The sequence below is a fragment of the Girardinichthys multiradiatus genome, chromosome 21 (genome assembly GCF_021462225.1).
Source record: "Girardinichthys multiradiatus isolate DD_20200921_A chromosome 21, DD_fGirMul_XY1, whole genome shotgun sequence".
Taxonomy (NCBI): Eukaryota; Metazoa; Chordata; class Actinopteri; order Cyprinodontiformes; family Goodeidae; genus Girardinichthys; species Girardinichthys multiradiatus.
In genome coordinates this window covers 16,321,234-16,340,637 of record NC_061813.1, presented here as the reverse complement: position 1 = coordinate 16,340,637, position 19,404 = coordinate 16,321,234, and the positions used below count along the sequence as shown (strand labels likewise).

Below are 19,404 nucleotides of genomic sequence, written 5' to 3'. Positions count from 1 at the left end.
AGCTGAACCATGACGTGCTGACAGGATCACTTACATGAAACACTGAGAATCACTGCTGTCTCTGCTGTCTTGTTTCCTCCATTCACAGGATATCTGGCAGAACATCTGATGTTGTATCCATCATGTGTGTCTGACAGAGTGATGTTCTCCTGGATTTTAGTTGTAAAGGTTCCATCTGTGTTTTTCTCTGTTTGTCTGTGAGAGTCTTGTTGGAGATTCCAGGTGAGTTCAGGAGGTGAGTGTGGACAGGGAGTCAAAGCTGAGCAGGTTATAGTGACAGACTGATGCTCCTTCAGATCACCACCAGATATGTTAATGCTGGGACTCCAAGGAGAATCTGGAGTTTGAGATTAACCGTAAAAACACTGAAAATAGTCTGAAATTATTTCACAGTTTATTCTGTCACAACCTTTAACTGTTTAATGCCTCCAGGTGATTGACCTTTTCAACCTTTATTGAGGTTCAGAAGTAATAAAAAAAAACAACTCATGATCAGTTTCTAGATATGTTATTTCAGACCAAAAGTTACTTTTGGTAAATAGTTGACAGGTGTAAAAAATGTTAACAAATTACATACTGTAAAATAAACCACAAACTCATCAGATGGATCAACCTTAGAGACCACAGATTGGTTTCATGAAAAGAAACAGAAGCAATAAAGTTTAGATTTTGAGGTGTTCTCTGTTTTTATTTAGGGCTTCTGTCCCAATGAGATTAAACATTCACAAAACACATGTGGATCGGTTGGGCAAACTCCCATGAACCCTCAAGTACCCTGCAGAGTGTGTAGAGTTTTTCCAGTGCTCCACGGCCAGGATGAAAACCACACTGCTCCTCCTGAAGCCGAGGTTCCACTATCAGCTGGACTCTCCTTTCACATACCCTGGCATAGGCCTTACCAGGGAGGCTGAGGAGTGTGATCCCCCTGTAGTTGGAACACACCCTCCAGTCAACCGTCTTATGAAGAGGGACCACCACCCCGGTCTGCCAGTCCAGAGGCACTGTCCCCGACCGCCAAGCAATGTTGAAGAGGCGTGTCAACCATGACCGCCCCACAACATCCAAAGACTTGAGGTACCCAGGGCGGATCTCATACACCCTCGAAGCCCTGCCTCCGCTGAGCTTTTTTACCACCTCGGAGATGAAAGAGTCCAGCCCTGAGTCCCCAGCCCCTGCTTCCACCAGGGAATGCGTGACTGCAGGATTGAGGAGATCCTCGAAGTACTCCTTCCACCGCCCAATAATGTCCCCAGTCGAGGTCAGCATCTCCCCTCCCCCACTGTAAAGAGTGTTGGAGAAGTACTCCTTCTTCAGCTTGACAGCATCCCTTACTGCCGGTGTCCACCACCGGGTTCGGAGATTGCTGCCGTGACAAGCACAGCAGACCTTACAGCCACAGCTACGGGCAGCAGCGTCGACAATGGATGCGGAGGAAATGGTCCACTCGGACTCTATGTCTCCAACCTACCCCAGAATCTGGTCAAAGCTCTCCCAGAGGTGGGAGTTGAATACATCCCTGGCCGAGGGCTCCGCCAGACATTCCCAGCAGACCCTCACTATAAGTCTGTTTGTCTTTCTCCTCTTCCAGCGGATCCAACTTACCACCAGGTGGTGATCAGTGAAGAGCTCAGCCCCTCTCCTCACCCAATTGTCCAAGACGTATGGCCGAAGGTCTGAAGACACGGCAACAAAGTCGATCATCGACCTCCTGCGCTAGGGTGTCCTGGTGCCAAGTGCACTGATGAACACCTTTAAGCTTGAACATGGTGTTCATTATGGACAATCTGTGACTAGCACAGAAGTCCAATAATGAAACACCACTCGGATTCAGATCGGGCAGGCCATTCCTCCCAAAAGCGCATCTCCAGGTTTCACTGTCATTTCCCACGTGGGCGTTGGAAGTCCCCCAGCAGAATAATGGAGTCCCCAGGAAGAGCACTATGCAGCACCCCCGACAGGGACGCCAAGAATGCCAGATACACCGCTCGCCCTGTGAGCCGAAACAACAGTCAGAGACCTGTCCCCAACCAAAAGGTACAGAAATGCAACCCTCTCATCCACTGGGGTAAACCCCAACATGAGACAGCTGAGCTGGGGGGCAATAGGCAAACCCACCCCAGCTCACCGCGTCTCCCCGCGGGCTACTCCAAAGTAGAAGAGAGTCCAGCCTCTCACGAGGAGATGGGTTCCAGAGCCCAGGCAATGCGTGGAGGTAAGCCCGACTATTTCTAGTCGATATCTCTCAACCTCTCGCACAAGCTCAGGCTCCTTCCCCCCCAGCGAGGAGATCGGGCCGCCAAGGTCGCCACCTTTATCTGCTGCCTGATTCTAAATACATTCCTTCATACATATTCTGAAGTAATGTATTGTCAATACTGTTTATTTCAGCTTTACATACATTATAAATCCAGAATAAAATACAATAAACATTTAAATCTTACGACTGGAAATGTATTCTCACAAAGTGACAGAAAATTTCAGTTTTAAACATTCAGTGATTACCTTGACATTCAAAATTTTAACGTTGCTCAATAAAAATAAATTCTGCAGATTACGGCTGATATTGTTCAACAAAAGCTACCACAGAGCAGAATAAATCGATGCCATAATTTGCCTCATTTGTGGTGCATCAAATTCAGTGTTGTGTCATTTATTCCTACAGCAATATCTGGATTAACGGTTCCCCCTGCCGGTTCCCCCTGGGGGGCCCACCACCTGCAGGGGGAACCGTGAGGGACCGGTGCAAAGAGGATTGGGTGGCGGACGAAGGTGGAGACCTCAACGGCCCGATCCCCGGATGCTTAGGCTGGCTCTAGGGACGTGGAATGTCACCTCGCTGGGGGGGAAGGAGCCTGAGCTTGTGCGGGAGGTCGAGAGATATCGACTAGAAATAGTCGGGCTCGCCTCCACGCACAGCGTGGGCTCTGGAACCCATCTCCTTGAGAGGGGTTGGACTCTCTTCTACTCTGGAGTGGCCCACGGGGAGAGGCGGCGGGCTGGTGTGGGTTTGCTTGTTGCCCCCCAGCTCAGCCGTCTCGTGTTGGGGTTTACCCCAGTGGATGAGAGGGTTGTATCCCTGCGCCTTCGGGTTGGGGAGAGGTCTCTGACTATCATTTCAGCTTACGGGCCGAGTGGTAGTGCAGAGTACCCTGCCTTCTTGGCGTCCCTGTCGGGGGTGCTGGATAGTGCCCCTCCCGGGGACTCCATTATTCTGCTGGAGGACTTCAACGCCCACGTGGGGAACGACAGTGACACCTGGAGAGGCGTGATCGGGAGGAATGGCCTCCCCGATCTGAATCCGAGTGGTGTTTTGTTATTGGACTTCTGTGCTAGTCACGGATTGTCCATAACGAACACCATGTTCAAACATAAGGGTGTCCAACAGTGCACTTGGCACCAGGACACCCTAGGCAGGAGGTCGATGATCGACTTTGTTGTCGTATCATCAGACCTTCGGCCGCATGTTTTGGACACTCGGGTGAAGAGAGGGGCTGAGCTGTCCACTGATCATCACCTGGTGGTGAGTTGGATCCGCTGGAGGAGGAGAAAGCCGGACAGACTCGGCAGGCCCAAGCGCATAGTGAGGGTCTGCTGGGAACGCCTGGCGGAGCCCTCGGCCAGGGATGTATTCAACTCCCACCTCCGGGAGAGCTTCGACCAGATCCCGGGGGATGTTGGAGACATAGAGTCCGAGTGGACCATGTTCTCTGCATCTATTGTCGATGCTGCTGCCCATAGCTGCGGCCGTAAGGTCTGCGGTGCCTGTCGTGGCGGCAATCCCAGAACCCGGTGGTGGACACCGGCAGTAAGGGATGCTGTTAAGCTGAAGAAGGAGTCCTATCGGCTGTGGTTGGCTTGTGGGACTCCTGAGGCGGCTGACGGGTACCGTGAGGCCAAGCGTGCTGCGGCCCGGGCTGTGGCAGAGGCAAAAACTCGGGCCTGGGAAGAGTTCGGTGAGGCCATGGAGAAGGACTACCGGTTGGCCTCGAAGCGATTCTGGCAAACCGTCCGGCGCCTCAGGAGGGGGAAGCAGTGCTTTGCCAACACTGTTTATAGTGGGGGCGGGAGACTGCTGACCTCGACTGAGGACATTATCGGGCGGTGGAAGGAGTACTTCGAGGATCTCCTCAATCCTGCCATCACGCATTCCGTGGTGGAAACAGAGGCTGGGGACTCGGGGTTGGATTCTTTCATCACCCAGGTTGAAGTCACCGAGGTGGTTAAAAAGCTCCGCGGTGGCAAGGCTTCGGGGGTGGATGAGATCCGCTCTATACCCTCTACAGGGTGCTCGAGGGTTCATGGGAGTTTGCCCAACCGGTTCACATGTGTTTTGTGGACCTGGAGAAGGCATTCGACTGTGTTCCTCGTGATGCCCTGTGGGGGGTGCTCCAGGAGTATGGAATCGGGGGCCCTTTATTAGGGGCCATCCGGTCCCTGTACGAGCGGAGCAGGAGTTTGGTCCGCATTGCCGGCACTAAGTCGGACCTGTTCCCAGTGCATGTTGGACTCCGGCAGGGCTGCCCTTTGTCGCCGGTCCTGTTCATAACTTTTATGGACAGGATTTCTAGATGCAGCCAAGGGCCGGAGGGGGTCTGGTTTGGGGACCAGTGGATTTCGTCTCTTCTTTTTGCGGATGACGTGGTCCTGCTGGCCCCCTCTAGCCAAGACCTACAGCATGCGCTGTGGCGGTTCGCAGCCGAGTGTGAAGCGGCTGGGATGAGGATCAGCTCCTCCAAGTCCGAGGCCATGGTACTCGACCGGAAAAGGGTGGCTTGTCCTCTTCAGGTTGGAGGGGAGTTCCTGCCTCAAGTGGAGGAGTTTAAGTATCTCGGGGTTTTGTTCACGAGTGAGGGAAGAATGGAGCGGGAGATCGACAGACGGATCGGTGCAGCTGCCACAGTAATGGGGGCGCTGTGCCGGTCCATTGTGGTGAAGAGAGGGCTGAGCCGAAAAGCAAAGCTCTCAATTTACTGGTCGGTCTACGTTCCTACCCTCACCTATGGCCATAAACTTTGGGTCATGACCAAAAGAACGAGATCACGAATACAAGCGGCTGAAATGAGCTTCCTCCGTAGGGTGGCCGGGCACTCCCTTAGAGATAGGGTGAGGAGCTCGGCCATCCGGGAGGAGCTCGGAGTAGAGCCGCTGCTCCTCCACATTGAGAGGAGCCAGTTGAGGTGGCTCGGGCATCTATACCGGATGCCTCCTGGACGCCTTCCTCGGGAGGTGTTCCAGGCACGTCCCACCGGGAGGAGGCCCAGGGGACGGCCCAGGACACGCTGGAGGGACTATGTTTCTCGGCTGGCCTGGGAACTCCTTGGGCTCCCCCTGGAGGAGCTGGAGGAGGTGTCTGGAGAGAGGGACGTCTGGGCGTCTCTGCTGAGTCTGCTGCCCCCGCGACCCGGTCCTGGATAAGCGGAAGACGACGAACGAACGAACAACATTATTTCTGGTCTGAATGTCAGGTAAAGGCCCCCCATGATCTACTCGAAAATTTTCATCTAGCTCAAAAAGAGAATGAACAGCTGAATCTTGTTGTGCCATGTTGTTTATGACACCTGTGTGGCACAACTGAAGCGGAGTATGCCCATTCTGTGTGGAGAGGCCATGGTTATTCCACTGGTTTCTGAACTCTATTGTTGCTCTTTCAATTCATGGTATGTAGTCAAAATGTAGGCAAAATAGATAAATCTCATTTAAAGAGTTAGGATACCATGCTGCTCCATGAAAGTCTGCTAACAATCTTTCAATGTGCTGATTATGTACTGACAAGCCTGCACTACGTCTGTTGATCTCCCTTCTTTCCAACATGAAACGTGCCACAAGTGGGTTTTCCATTCCATGATCACACCTTACTCTTGAAGACAAACCAAATTTATTCACTCCCATTACAAACAGGCACAAAACAGTAGAGGCTGTATTGTTGTTACAGCATCTTATATACAGTATATTATAGTTCGACTAAAGCCATCCACACAGCCATGAACAACCATTCGCCATCTCGCCAGCTTCTTGTTACTCTCAAAATGCCTGTTAAAGAAAAAAAGCACAACTAAAAAGGAATATAAAACAAGTGGTTGTACAGTTGTTAAAACAGACCAAAAACCTTGGATTCAATTACCACACAGTTAAGAAGGCTTTAAGAAAGCATCAGTATTCCAAGTTATTGTTCACCGTACTTCAGATTTACCTATCCTTAAGCACATACATAAAGATGGCGCAACCCCATGCAGCATCTTAGTGCTTATACACATTTGGGAGAAGGTCAAGACATTGTGCCCATGATTAAACCGAGTATCAAAAACGGAAGCTGATTTAGCTGAGCCTAAGAGTGGATTGTAAGATATTCAATAATTGATCTAGTGGAAGATTCCCACATACCTCACATAGATGGTTCTAAAAAAATAAACATTGAGCATCCATCCTTTGTGTAGAAATGCATTTTCATTACACTCATTACAGCTGGAATATTACAAAGGTATTTAAAAAAGTAAATAATAAGTTTTACAACAGCAATAGAGCATTGGGTACTGTTTTTGATGAGTGTAGCTAGTTTTGTTTTTCCCTTTAACCTCTGGCCTTATCATAACAGTTCATCATTTTTGTTCTTTTTTTTCTCACAGTTGTATGCAAAACATTGAGGGTTTGGAATTAAACCTAGCAGAATATTTGTTTAAAAATGCACTATTTATGAGTTTCATTACAGCTTCCATCACCACCTGGCACCAAAATAACCTTTTTTTTTGCAATTGTTATGCTTGCTTCGAACTTCAAAAACTACTTTTGACCATGTTCAAACAAGCAAAAGCACTGTGTTTGCAACACGACCTTTTGCCAACTGTATTATTACCATTAAAGAACAGTTAAATAAGGGTACCTAGTATAATGTAAAATAATGTATAATACTTTTGTGTAATATTTAAAAAACAGTTCCCCTACCCCAATTGATTTCGATTCTGAACATTATAGACCCATATGGTACGCCTCCTGCAAAATGTCTGTCCAATTAGATCAACCTCCTGTGTAAGGAGTTAAAATATTAGAATAGCAAACATAAGAGGAAGGGTTCATATCTGTGAATATTAATTTTTCTTTCACTCCACTAACCTGTAGACACTGCCTGACACGCCAACGCTGAACACGTGTTTCTATGGATGCAAGGGTCCCAAGCATATACATTTCACCAGCATTTGGCATCCTTTGTAGAATGTAAATCACAATTCTTGTTAACTCTTTGTCTGTCAGCAAAGTGTACTGTAAGGGTTGGATTCCCAATTGTTGTCTATGTTTGTAGAGAGTTTGACAGTTAATACCAAAGGCAGATGCAATCTGCTGCCAGATCATTCCAATTGAAATACAGTGAGAAATTTGCAATGATGTGATGTCATATCGTGGGCGGCCTGGAAAACCAGTCCATTTTATTGGGGGAAGCAGACATCTAGGCGTCAACTCATGAGATCTTAGTATCATCAGTCAGTCAATCATTTTCTACCGCTTATTCCATAGTGGATCGTGGGGGAGCTGGTGCCTATCTCCAGCAGTCTATGGGCGAGAGGCGGGGTACACCCTGGACAGGTCGCCAGTCCATCGCAGGGCAACACAAAAACAACAATGCACACACTCATTCATACACCTAAGGGAAATTTAGAGTTACCAATTAACCTAACAGGCATGTCTTTGGACTGTGGGAGGAAGCCGGAGTACCCGGTGAGAATCCACGCATGCACGGGGAGAACATGCAAACTCCATGCTGAAAGACCCCCGGCCAGGAATCAAACCCAGGACCTTCTTGCTGCAAGGCAACAGTGCTACCAACTGTGCCACCGTGCAGCCTCTGTTAGTATCTTAGTATCATATTCTTCTAAAATGGATTTAAAACATCTATACAAGTCTTCAGTCATTTTTCTTTTTGTATGGTATCTTAGCTCATTAACCTGAGACACTGACAGGAATACAAATAAAGTTTTAGTGTGATCAGCTAGTTCTCTGTAAAGACTATCCTAGCTACTTCTGTCACCTGTTCTTTCCCTTGGAATTAGTTTGATAGAATGTAGCGCATCCATAAAAAATTGTCTGACATCACCTTCACTGACTCGTAATTAAAAGGAAGTAAGAAAACACAGCTGCAGCAGCAGAAAAAGAATGATAGGAAGGTGCATTGGGACTGAATTTGCTGGCTCAGATATGTTAAACAGAGATGTTCTGTTTTCAGTCTTCAGTCCAGAGGGAATTCTTGAAGCCGGGAAAAACACCTGGGGAATTCGAGGGGGAGGGAGAATTAGACTTTGGAAGTTTACAGAGTACATACTTAACTGAGGAGAAATCCCATTATCAATAAAGGAAACTATGTATCTAAAACAGACGGGGAGCATTTAAATTTAAATAAATGAATTCTACACTGTAATGTGGACCATCACAGTGTAATGACCACTGACACTACAGACGGTGTCATTATTTGTATGTAACATTATGCCAATTATCCAGACCTAGTTAATAACATTCTTTCATCAGGAACAACAAATATGCACAATGTGCGCTTATGATCTAAATGAAGACCAACAAATATATTACTTTCTTCTCCTGTTAGTAGTCCAAGCTCCAAAACACTGCTGGGCTTGGAAACATGAAGCAACAGGTACCACCGAATTTGGTCCTCTGGTGGTAAAAACAGTTTTCAGCATGAGGAGCATCGGAGCAATACTTTTAATTTTCAGTGTTTACACAACAGTTAAGTTATGTTTTGAGGGATGGGTTAATAAAATGTCAAATCTTTTTAGAAAACAAAATCTTTACTGTATCAAAAAACGGAATAAAAACAATATTTTTTACCTTGATTTTCTGTTGACAAAACAGAGATGCTAATTCTGTCTCAACCGAATCACTGCGGGCGGTCATAGAAGCTCCTTCAAGTAAGGCGCAGGTCACACTGCTTGTTGCATCCAGTGATGATAAATTACTATTAAAATTGCAGCTACTTGACCTATCTGTCCTTACTCACGTTGCCGTCACCATGTTTCGCCTTCTCATCTGGAGCTCATGGTTGTTGGCCAATAATTCGCTGCCAACTATTGGATGTTTTGTATTAAAGCAATGTCGCTCAGTTTGGGATTCACGCATGCACGAGCCAACCTTTGCCCTGCCTCTTCTGTGACATGTTTACCTCTAACACAGACAAGTACAAGCCTTCATTCTAGTACAAATTACCTCATTCAGTCTAACATTATTTCACACACACACATGTATGATCTCTCATTCAAGCTGGCATAGGTGTTGTAGTTATATGCATGCATGTGTGATGGAGCAGTTCTGTCCCTTCTGTTCACGAACACACACATCGCAATGGACACGCGTACACACCCATTCAACTACATGTCCCTCTCAGTATATGACAGCTACAGCCAGATCGCTTTACACAGTCATCTTTCCTTCTTGTAGTCCGTGGCGCGACCAAGGGTGCAAACTTGGAGGCGCACGTAGAAATTGGTACTCATACATTCACACTTAAACATCACGACATAAGTTTGCACTCACTCGTGTAGCGTTGTCCACTTTCGTTCAGTTTGTAAAGGAAGTCAGTACTCTTCCACCAGAAAATTTAACGGTAGATTATTTTTTAACTAAAGAAAACCAAGAGCTTCAGAATGAAAGCAAGAAGTTAATATTGATTGTTTTTGGTGTCATTAATGTTTTGGTTTTTCTGTATAGTAAAATAAATGATTAATTGTTGGCTGATCTGATTGTGGGGTGGGGCTCAGGGTTTATTAGAAGAGCTTCTGCCCCTGCCTGAGTCAGTCTGGCCTGGTTACAGAGGAGGTAATGGTCATGGGCAGCACTAAGAGAAAGAAAAGGAGTTGTAAATACTATGTATATATCAAATTTTTCTTCTCATTTTTCCCGCTACTCTGCATTTCATTTTTGGGAGATGTGTAAATAAAAAGCTTAACCTTCAGATGCTCAAATGTCCTCCGTGATTTTTTTCCACTTTTTGGAGTCAAGTTTATGGTGTCCAGGCCCACCACATGGGCAGCCAGAAGGAACTCACGACAGCTTGTTTCTAATGTTTTATGTGTGTGATATTCTAATAGTATGTATGTGTGTTTTTAGTCTAGTGCATGTGTGTGACTGTGTCTATAGTAATGTTTGTAACAGTTTTAGTGGTGTGTGTGAGAGAAAAAATTATTTCTGTCCCAAACGGCCACCCATACTTCTCTGCGCCCTCCTTCTGTTTCTTTGGTTTGTCCATTTTCACACAAAGTGACTTTTCCAACAACTCCGGTCTTCTTGGCTAAATGTGATCACCTTGGTGAGGAGACGGCAGGAGAGAGGCTGGGTGGGACGAGTAGAGCTGAGAGAGTTCAACAAAATATACAAATGTGCTGCGTTTTATATACCGTTGCAGACACTCGGATGATAAAATGTATTCATTAACAGTTTTATTTATACTTTTTTTTCATTATCTATATTAATTAATAGAAAAATTAATTAATACATTATTTTATTATTTAAATATTATTATTATTAATGTGCGCCAGCCCACCGGGCATTACCCGGTACACCTGAAGGCCAGTCCAGCCCTGCACGTGGGTGACTCCCCGAAATGTATGGAGGAAGGTGCTCTGGTCAGATGACACTAAAATTGTCTGGCGTAAACTCAACACGTCCCATCACCCTAAAAAGACCACCTTACAGTGAAACATGGTGGTGGCAGCATCATGCTGTTGTAATGTTTGTCAGCAGCAGGGACTGGTCAGAGTCAATGGGAAAGATGGATGGTACTAAATACAGGTATATTCTTGAGCTAAACCTGTAACAGTCTGCTTGTGATTTGAGATTGGGACAGAGGTTCTCCTTCCAGCAGGACAATGACCCAAAGCATACTGCCACGGCAATACTCGAGTGGTTTAAGGGGAAATATTTAAATGTGTTGGAATGGCCAAGTTAAAGTCCAGACTTCAATCCAATTGACAACCTCACACTTGAAGATGGCTGTTCACAAGCTAAAACCATCCAACATGAAGGAGCTGAAAATCACATTAGAAATCCCAGTAACAAGACATGGCGAGAGACTTATCCAAGGCAACTTGCAGCTGTAATTGAGGCAAAAGGTGGCTCTACAAAGGACTGACTTTAGGGGAGGGTTAACATTTATGCATGCTGAAATGTTCGGTTATTTTATCCTATTTATTATTTGCTTCACAATACAAAAAAATAATACATTTTCAAAGTTGTAGTCATGTTCTATGAATTAAAGGGTGCATACTATTAAACAATCGATTTTAATTCCAGGTTATGAGGCAACAAAACACCAAGGAGGGTAAATACTTTTCCAAGGCACTGTAGTTAGTATTCAATTCATTTAAAAATTTTACCAACATGTTTTTTTAGGTTGGAAGAAATATTAACATTTTAGAAAGGCCCAGCCAGAGTCCAGTCTCCAGAATCCTTAAAGAGAGCAAAATATTAGGATTATGGCATGGAGGCCTTCCACAAATTAATTTTATACAGTCATCCAGAGGTATGAATAACTTTGACCTGAAGAAAATTCTGATTAAAGTGACATTCTTAATAAATTACATATAGGAATGTTGTCATTTCACCTTGTTTGCACATCCATTCTGTAAGACCTGCAGTTATCAGCCCAATATTTTTTCTGTAAAACTCAAACTCATACATCATTCTCAACTTCTAGTTTTATCCTAAGATTGCTCATTGTCTGAAATCCTGCATCAATGTCAGTTACAGAACAATAAAAATCTTATTTACATTATCATTCACATCAAAATGAAAATCCCAGTATGTTTCAGAATGTGTTACAGTGTGTATTATAACTTAATTCTTTCGTTTCGAATCCAATCTGCTATTTATTTGTACCCGGGCCAAGTGATGTGCTGTAGCTCAGACATGTTTCACTACATTTAGCCATAAAAGTGTCTCAAATTCACTAGATGTGAGTTAACCTCTACCTTTTGTCACTAACTCTTTAAGTAAAGTTACCTGAACCCTCAGTTGTCCTGCATCCAAAAGAATGATTTTCTGCTTACTTGCCTTGAGAGCAACAAAATACAGCTGATTACACTTTCATGATATCACATTTATTCATTTAAACAACTGGAATATAAAGAATACAAGACTGGTAAACATTTATGCTTTACATTTTCTGCCTTTTGCTGTCTGCTGAAATATCTAGTGTACATTTTTTTAAATCCAATAAAAATTACACTCATTAGTAGCAAAAATAAGTACAAAGCCAGCACTTAAAACTGATCACCTTCTACCGTTCAGAGAGAACAATTTTACATTCAGCTGAATTTCTGCTTCACTTCAAAAACCTTTTTAATTTGAGCATTTTTAGGCCTCGTTTATTAGTGTTACTATTTACTCCATAAATACACATGTAAATGCAGAAACAAATATCAAGATGTATGGTGATGTGATGGACTGGTGACCTATCCAGGGTGTATTCAACCTTTAACCTGTTGTCCTTTGCAGACAGAAACCAGCCTCTTCAGACCATGAACTTCAACAATTGAACAAAGAAAACAGATGAATGGTCAGAAATAAGAAATCCTCCCACTGGGAGAAGCCTTGACATCTTCCTGGTCTTCTTGTGGCTCACGATTCCTTAGCCATCTCACTGTTGACATAGGTTGGTTCTTGCGTTTTCTATGGATATAAGGCAAAAAAAATTATAATAACATATATATATATATATATATATATATATATATATATATACACTGGTGCTCCTCACCCTATCTCTAAAGGAGTGCCCGGCCACCCTACGGAGGAAGCTCATTTCAGCCGCTTGTATCAGGGATCTCGTTCTTTCGGTCATGACCCAAAGTTCATGGCCATAGGTGAGGGTAGGAACGTAGACCGATCAGTAAATCGAGAGCTTTGCTTTTCGGCTCAGCTCTCTCTTCACCACAAGGGACCGGCACAGCGCACCCATTACTGTGGCGGCCGCACCGATCCGTCTGTCAATCTCCCGCTACATTCTTCCCTCACTCCTGAACAAGACCCCGAGATACTTAAACTCCTCCACTTGAGGCAGGAACTCCCCACCAACCTAAAGAGGACAAGCCCCCCTTTTCCAGTCGAGAACCATAGCCTCGGACTTGGAGGAGCTGATCCTCATCCCAGCCGCTTCACACTCGGCTGCGAACCGCCACAGCGCATGCTGTAGGTCTTGGCTAGAGGGGGCCAGCAGGACCACGTCATCCGCAAAAAGAAGAGACGAAATCCACTGGTCCCCAAACCAGACCCCCTCCGGCCCTTGGCTGCGTCTAGAAATCCTGTCCATAAAAGTTATGAACAGGACCGGTGACAAAGGGCAGCCCTGCCGGAGTCCAACATGCACCGGGAATAGATCCAACTTAGTGCCGGCAATGCAAACCAAACACCTGCTCCGCTTGTACAGAGACCAGATGGCCCTTGGAAAGGGCCCCCGATTCCATACTCCTGGAGCCCCCTCCCCCACAGGGCATCACAAGAGACACAGTCGAATGCTTTCTCCAGGTCCATAAAACACATGTGGACCGGTTGGGCAAACTCCCATGAAACCTCGAGTACCCTGTAGAGGATATAGAGCTGGTCCAGTGGTCCATGGCCGGGATGAAAATCACACTGCTCCTCCTGAAGCCGGGATTTGACTATCGGCTGGACTCTCCTCTCCAATACCCTGGCGTAGGCCTTACCAGGGAGGCTGAGGAGTGTGATCCCCCTGTAGTTGGAACACACCCTCCGGTCACCCTTCTTATGTAGGGGGACCACCACCCCAGTCTGCTAATCCAAAGGCACTGTCCCTGTCCGCCACGCAATGTTGAAGATGCATGTCAACCATGACAGCCCCACAACATCCAAAGACTTGAGGTACTCAGGGCGGATCTCATCCAACCCCGAAGCCCTGCCACCGCGGAGCTTTTTAACCACCTCGGTGACTTCAGCCTGGGTGATGAAAGAGTCCAACCCGGAGTCCCCACCCTCTGTTTCTACCAGGGAATGCGTGATGGCAGGATTGAGGAGATCCTCAAAGTACTCCTTCCACCGCCCGATAATGTCCCCAGTCGAGGTCAGCAGCTCCCCACCCCCACTGTAAACAGTGTTGGCGAAGCACTGCTTCCCCCTCCTGAGTTGCCGGACGGTTTGCCAGAATCGCTTCGGGGCCAACTGGTAGTCCTTCTCCATGGCCTCACCGAACTCCTCCCAGGTCCGCGTTTTTGCCTGTGCCACCGCCCAGGCCGCGTCACGCTTGGCCCCACGGTACCCGTCAGCCACCTCAGGAGTCCCACAAGCCAACCACAGCTGATAGGACTCCTTCTTCAGCTTGACAGCGTCCCTTACTGCCGGTGTCCACCACCGTGTTCGGGGATTCCCGCCGCAACAGGCACCGCAGACATTACGGCCGCAGCTACGGGCGGCAGCATCGACAATAGATGCGGAGAACATGGTCCACTCAGACTCTATGTCTCCAACATCCCTCGGAATCTGGTCAAAGCTCTCCCGGAGGTGAGAGTTGAATACATCCCTGGCCAAGGGGTCCGCCAGACGTTCCCAGCAGACCCTCACTATGCGCTTTGGCCTGCCAAGTCTGTCCGGCTTTCTCCTCCCCCAGCGGATCCAACTCACCACCAGGTGGTGATCACTGGATAGCTCAGCCCCTCTCTTCACACAAGTGTCCAAAACATGTGGCCGAAGGTCTGATGATATGACAACAAAGTCGATCATTGAACTCCTGCCTAGTGTATACTGGTGCCAAGTGCACTGATGGACACCCTTATGTTTGAACATGGTGTTCATTATGGACAATCCGTGACTAGCACAGAAGTCCAATAACAAAACTCGGATTCAGATCGGGGAGGCCATTCCTCCCGAAATGATAGGCTGAAATGATAGTCAGAGACTTCTCCCCAACCCGAAGGCGCAGGGATGCGACCCTCTCATCCACTGGGGTAAACCCCAACACGAGACGGCCGAGGTGGGAGGCGACAAGCAAACACACCCCAGCCCGCCGCCTCTCTCCACGGGCCACTCCAGAGTAGAAGAGAGTCCAGCCCCTCTCGAGGAGATGGGTTCCAGAGCCCACGCTGTACGTGGAGGCGAGCCCGACTATTTCTAGTCGATATCTCTCGACGTCCTCTTGACCTCCCTCAGGCTCTTTCCCCCCCAGCGAGGTGACATTCCACGTCCCTAGAGCCGGCCTAAGCATCCGGTGATCGGGCCGCCGAGGTCTCCACCTTCGTCCGCCGCCCAATCCTCTTTGCACCGGTACCTCACGGTTCCCCCTGCAGGTGGTGGGCCCACTGGTGGATGGTCTCGAGTCTCTCGTTTAGGCTTGGCCCGGCCGGGTCCCGCGAGGAGCAACCCAGCCACCAGGCGCTCTCCGACGAGTCCCGACCCCATGCCTGGCTCCAGGGTGGGACCCCGGCTCCGCCGTACCGGGCGACGTCACGTGCCTCGATTTTGTAGTTGTCATGAGGGGTTCTTGAACCGCTCTTTGTCTGACCCTTCACCTAGGGCCTGTTTGCCATGGGAGACCCTCCAGGGGCATTTAAGCTCCAGACAACATAGCCTCTATATTATTTCTTTTCAATTAATTAACTTGAGCTCAAACTGTTTTAGAGGGAATCAACAAACTGTTTAAAAATTGTGAGATTCTTGGTCACCTTGGTTTTAGTCTCACTGGATTCACCATTAAACTAAAACTACCAAATACTTTGTTTATCCCTTTATGAGGTGGAAGCTGTAGCTCTGCAGGGAAGGGTAATCATCTGACAGTTGGTAGGTTGTGAGTTAGATTCCAGCTCCCTGCCACCATGTGTCAAAGTGTCTTTGAGAAAGACTGAACCCTAACTTACCTAATGATACTGTGCATCAGTGTATGGATGGTCAGAAATAAAAAATCCTCCTCTTTTTAACATAAAAAATTAAACATTTTTGCAATCAAATCTTATATGGATGTTTTAGATATTTCCTGAACAGTTTTCTTCTTCTCCCATAGTTTGTCAATGTTAGGATGCAAACAATGAGCTCTGTTAGCTTACCATCTTTGGTTTTTTGAAGAATCTGAACCAGCTGAAAGAAAAAAGATTAATTTAAACACCAACATGTAACTGCAGATGCAAAATAATAACACATAGAAGAACATCTCACCACTCAAGGAGGATAATCGTACTATAGAGCATTATAATTCCCAGGATCTTCAGTATAATATGGACCGTGAATCCAGACACTTGATTATCTGTAACAAGACAGCCTGCTGAGCTTCTCTGGTGTGACTGTAAATAATCATAGTTTTATTTCTGCTCTTTAGAGATTTGTTAAATCTAAACTAATGTTTTGATAATTTTTATGATCCAAAGTTTAAACTAATTAAATAATTCATTGTAAAAAGAAACAAAAAAACATTAAGAAACAAATGTAATCAACTGAGAAGAACAACATGACCCAACGAGTCTCAGTTAAGAATCTACCTTTGATACTAACACGAATCACAGATGACGTCTGATGACCCAGATCATTTGTAGCCAAACAGTAAAACTCTCCTCCCTCAGTGACATTGAAGCTGTAAACCTGCCCCACAGATACATTAATGGTTCCATGTTTGCTGTTCCAGAACCAGGTGAAGCTGGCAGGAGGCTTGGCTCTGCTGGAGCAGTTCAGCTCCACCCAGCTACCTGCTGACACCAAACCTGATGGACTGATGGATGCTGAGGTGTTTCTAGGAGCATCTGAGGAAAATGGGACACATTAAGTTTATTGATCAGAAACAGCTGAACCATGACGTGCTGACAGGATCACTTACATGAAACACTGAGAGTCACTGCTGTCTCTGCTGTCTTGTTTCCTCCATTCACAGGATATCTGGCAGAACATCTGATGTATCCATCATGTGTGTCTGACAGAGTGATGTTCTCCTGGATTTTAGTTGTAAAGGTTCCATCTGTGTTTTTCTCTGTTTGTCTGTGAGAGTCTTGTTGGAGATTCCAGGTGAGTTCAGGAGGTGAGTGTGGACAGGGAGTCAAAGCTGAGCAGGTTATAGTGACAGACTGATGCTCCTTCAGATCACCACCAGAGATGTTAATGCTGGGACTCCAAGGAGAATCTGGGGATTCACATCAGACACATTTTTTAGAAAGCAAAACAAATATTCAGTGTACACAATAATGACAAAACAGTTGATAAATGGGTTTTAAAACCCATTTAAAAAAATAAATGTGTATGTATTATTTCTTAAAGTCAAGTGATCCTGCATTCACCAGTCTTACATTAACAAAAAGGAAGACAAGAATCGAATCTGGTTAATTTTATTTGTGTAGCAGCCACTCGTGAGCTTTTAGAAAATGTTTAAAGTAAACCTTTAAATGACACCAAGCTGATGCATCAAAAAGAAAAACTTATCATATTCTGCAGAGGCTGTGAAATCATGTTCTGACATCTTGGAATGTTTAAAATCCTAAGATTAAATATTTTGTCATACATACATTTAAAATGTTTAAATGCCTACCTATAAATGTCACATTTAGGAAAAACAAAAATGCTCTTACCTTTAACTGTTATCTGAAGAGGATCAGCACAAGCTGTTGCTCTAACCGGTCCGCTCTCAATTCTGAAGAAGTATCTGTCTGTATAACTGGTGTTTAAATCAGAAAACAGAGTGGTGCAGTTTTTCTCTGTCAGGTTTCCAATCATTTCCAGTTGATAGATGTTGACTGACTTACTGCTATTGAAAATAACAGAGCTTGGGGTGACATTAAAGGCTGTGGTGGCTTTCAACCAAACTCCATAGATAGGCCTAGTAATGTCATATCTGGGATCTGTTGAATTAAAGCTACATGGGATTTGCAAACAAGATCCACTCAGTCCTTCCATGAAATTTGGTGTAGTGCTGAAGAGGACTGGTGTTATAGCACCACAACCAGCCGAAGCACCTGTAAAAACAGACTAATGATGAACATCATGTGGAACAAAATCTACCTGCAGAAATACTCCATGATCCTTAAACTCCAGTTCAGCTGTAGCAGGTTATATATGCAGCATTTAAACAATATTATGACAAAATATTTCAGAGTAGAAATGATTTATGTGATGTCTCCAAATGAAAGGAAGTGAACAAACAGCTCACCTGGAAGAAAGATGACACTCAGTAACATCCTGACTATCAGCACGTTCTCAGACAGAGCTGCCATCAGACTCTGATGGTCTTTCATCTCAGACTGGGAAAAAGAATATGAAAACCAATTCAGTTTAACAATTTAAAACCCCCTATGAATAAAATTACGTGTCTCCATTATAATACTCTAAAGTAGACATATTTTAAACCAAATACTTAGATTTGACATTTACAGACTGGACTGTGTCAAAAGTAACAATTAAAACACTTGAATATTTGCATTTTAAGAATAATTAACATCTACATAAACAATAAAACAGGATCCAGCAGAGTATTTTAACTATGAAAAGTGATTTTGTTTAGCTTAGAAAATATTGCAACAACTTACCAAATGATGCTGCAGATAAAATAATCAAACACTTCAGCTTTGTATCAGGTAACAATTGAATATCCAAAGAACAACTTCTCAATTTTTAAGAGAAGTTGCAATAAAACCAGAATCCAATTTCCTCTTCATTGGACAACTATGTCCTCTTTCTAATAACTAATTTGGATGTGGGGGTGTATATATACAGTAGCTGAGACTGGCCTTTACTGAAATTATAAAATAACTACATTTTGGCAAAAATAAAATAGACTCCTGCAACCCACCCCTTCCCCATTCATCCTTCTAGTTTTTTGGTCCCGGTTTGCGATGGCAAAACATCATTTGATGGTAGTTACATTAAATATTTTAATAAAATGAAACTCTTAAAATCTTACCAACATTACCAAGGCAGATATCAAGTTTTATCTTCTCTACCAACAGCTAAAGTATTATCTCTAAACTGGATAAAACACTAAAACCAAAAACAAACAAAAAAAACTAGACATGAGCATGATTAGAAAATGTTTCCGCAAGGAATAAACAGAACAGGTGTCTATATATGGAGTGTGAACCAGGTGGAGCAAGGAGACAGATTAGCTTGGAGCAGGTGAACCGAATAAAGATAATTAACCAACAGAACACAACGTGACAGGGGCAAAACAGAACTTCAAGGATACAAAAAAATACAAATCTTACTAGAAAACATGAAACCAAAGCATAACCAGAAGCCCAATCCAAGAACACAACTTAGCAAAACATGAATACAAAAACTAAAGCATGACCAGGAAAACAAACAGAAACATGATTCAAAAACTGTGAGAAGCATATATGAAAATAAAACAGAAACCAAACAACCCCAAATCATAACAAAAATAGCAACGTTTTGGCAGAGAAAACCAACATACCCTCCAGTCATACCCTTCAG

The 19,404-nt window shown here is 45.0% G+C and overlaps 1 protein-coding gene across 1 annotated transcript; it reads right to left on the bottom strand.

Annotated features, from left to right (window-relative positions):
* Nucleotides 1-12,076: 12,076 nt before the first annotated feature.
* On the bottom strand, nucleotides 12,077-18,895 carry LOC124858302 (sialic acid-binding Ig-like lectin 7). Its single transcript, XM_047350293.1, has 8 exons — nucleotides 18,875-18,895; nucleotides 18,125-18,215; nucleotides 17,547-17,930; nucleotides 16,805-17,104; nucleotides 16,473-16,730; nucleotides 16,153-16,240; nucleotides 16,044-16,074; nucleotides 12,077-12,663 (listed from the first exon to the last, which is right to left on the bottom strand). Exons 1-8 carry the CDS (start codon nucleotides 18,878-18,880, stop codon nucleotides 12,613-12,615), a joined length of 1,209 nt encoding a protein of 402 aa, XP_047206249.1. The 5' UTR covers nucleotides 18,881-18,895; the 3' UTR covers nucleotides 12,077-12,612.
* Nucleotides 18,896-19,404: the final 509 nt, after the last annotated feature.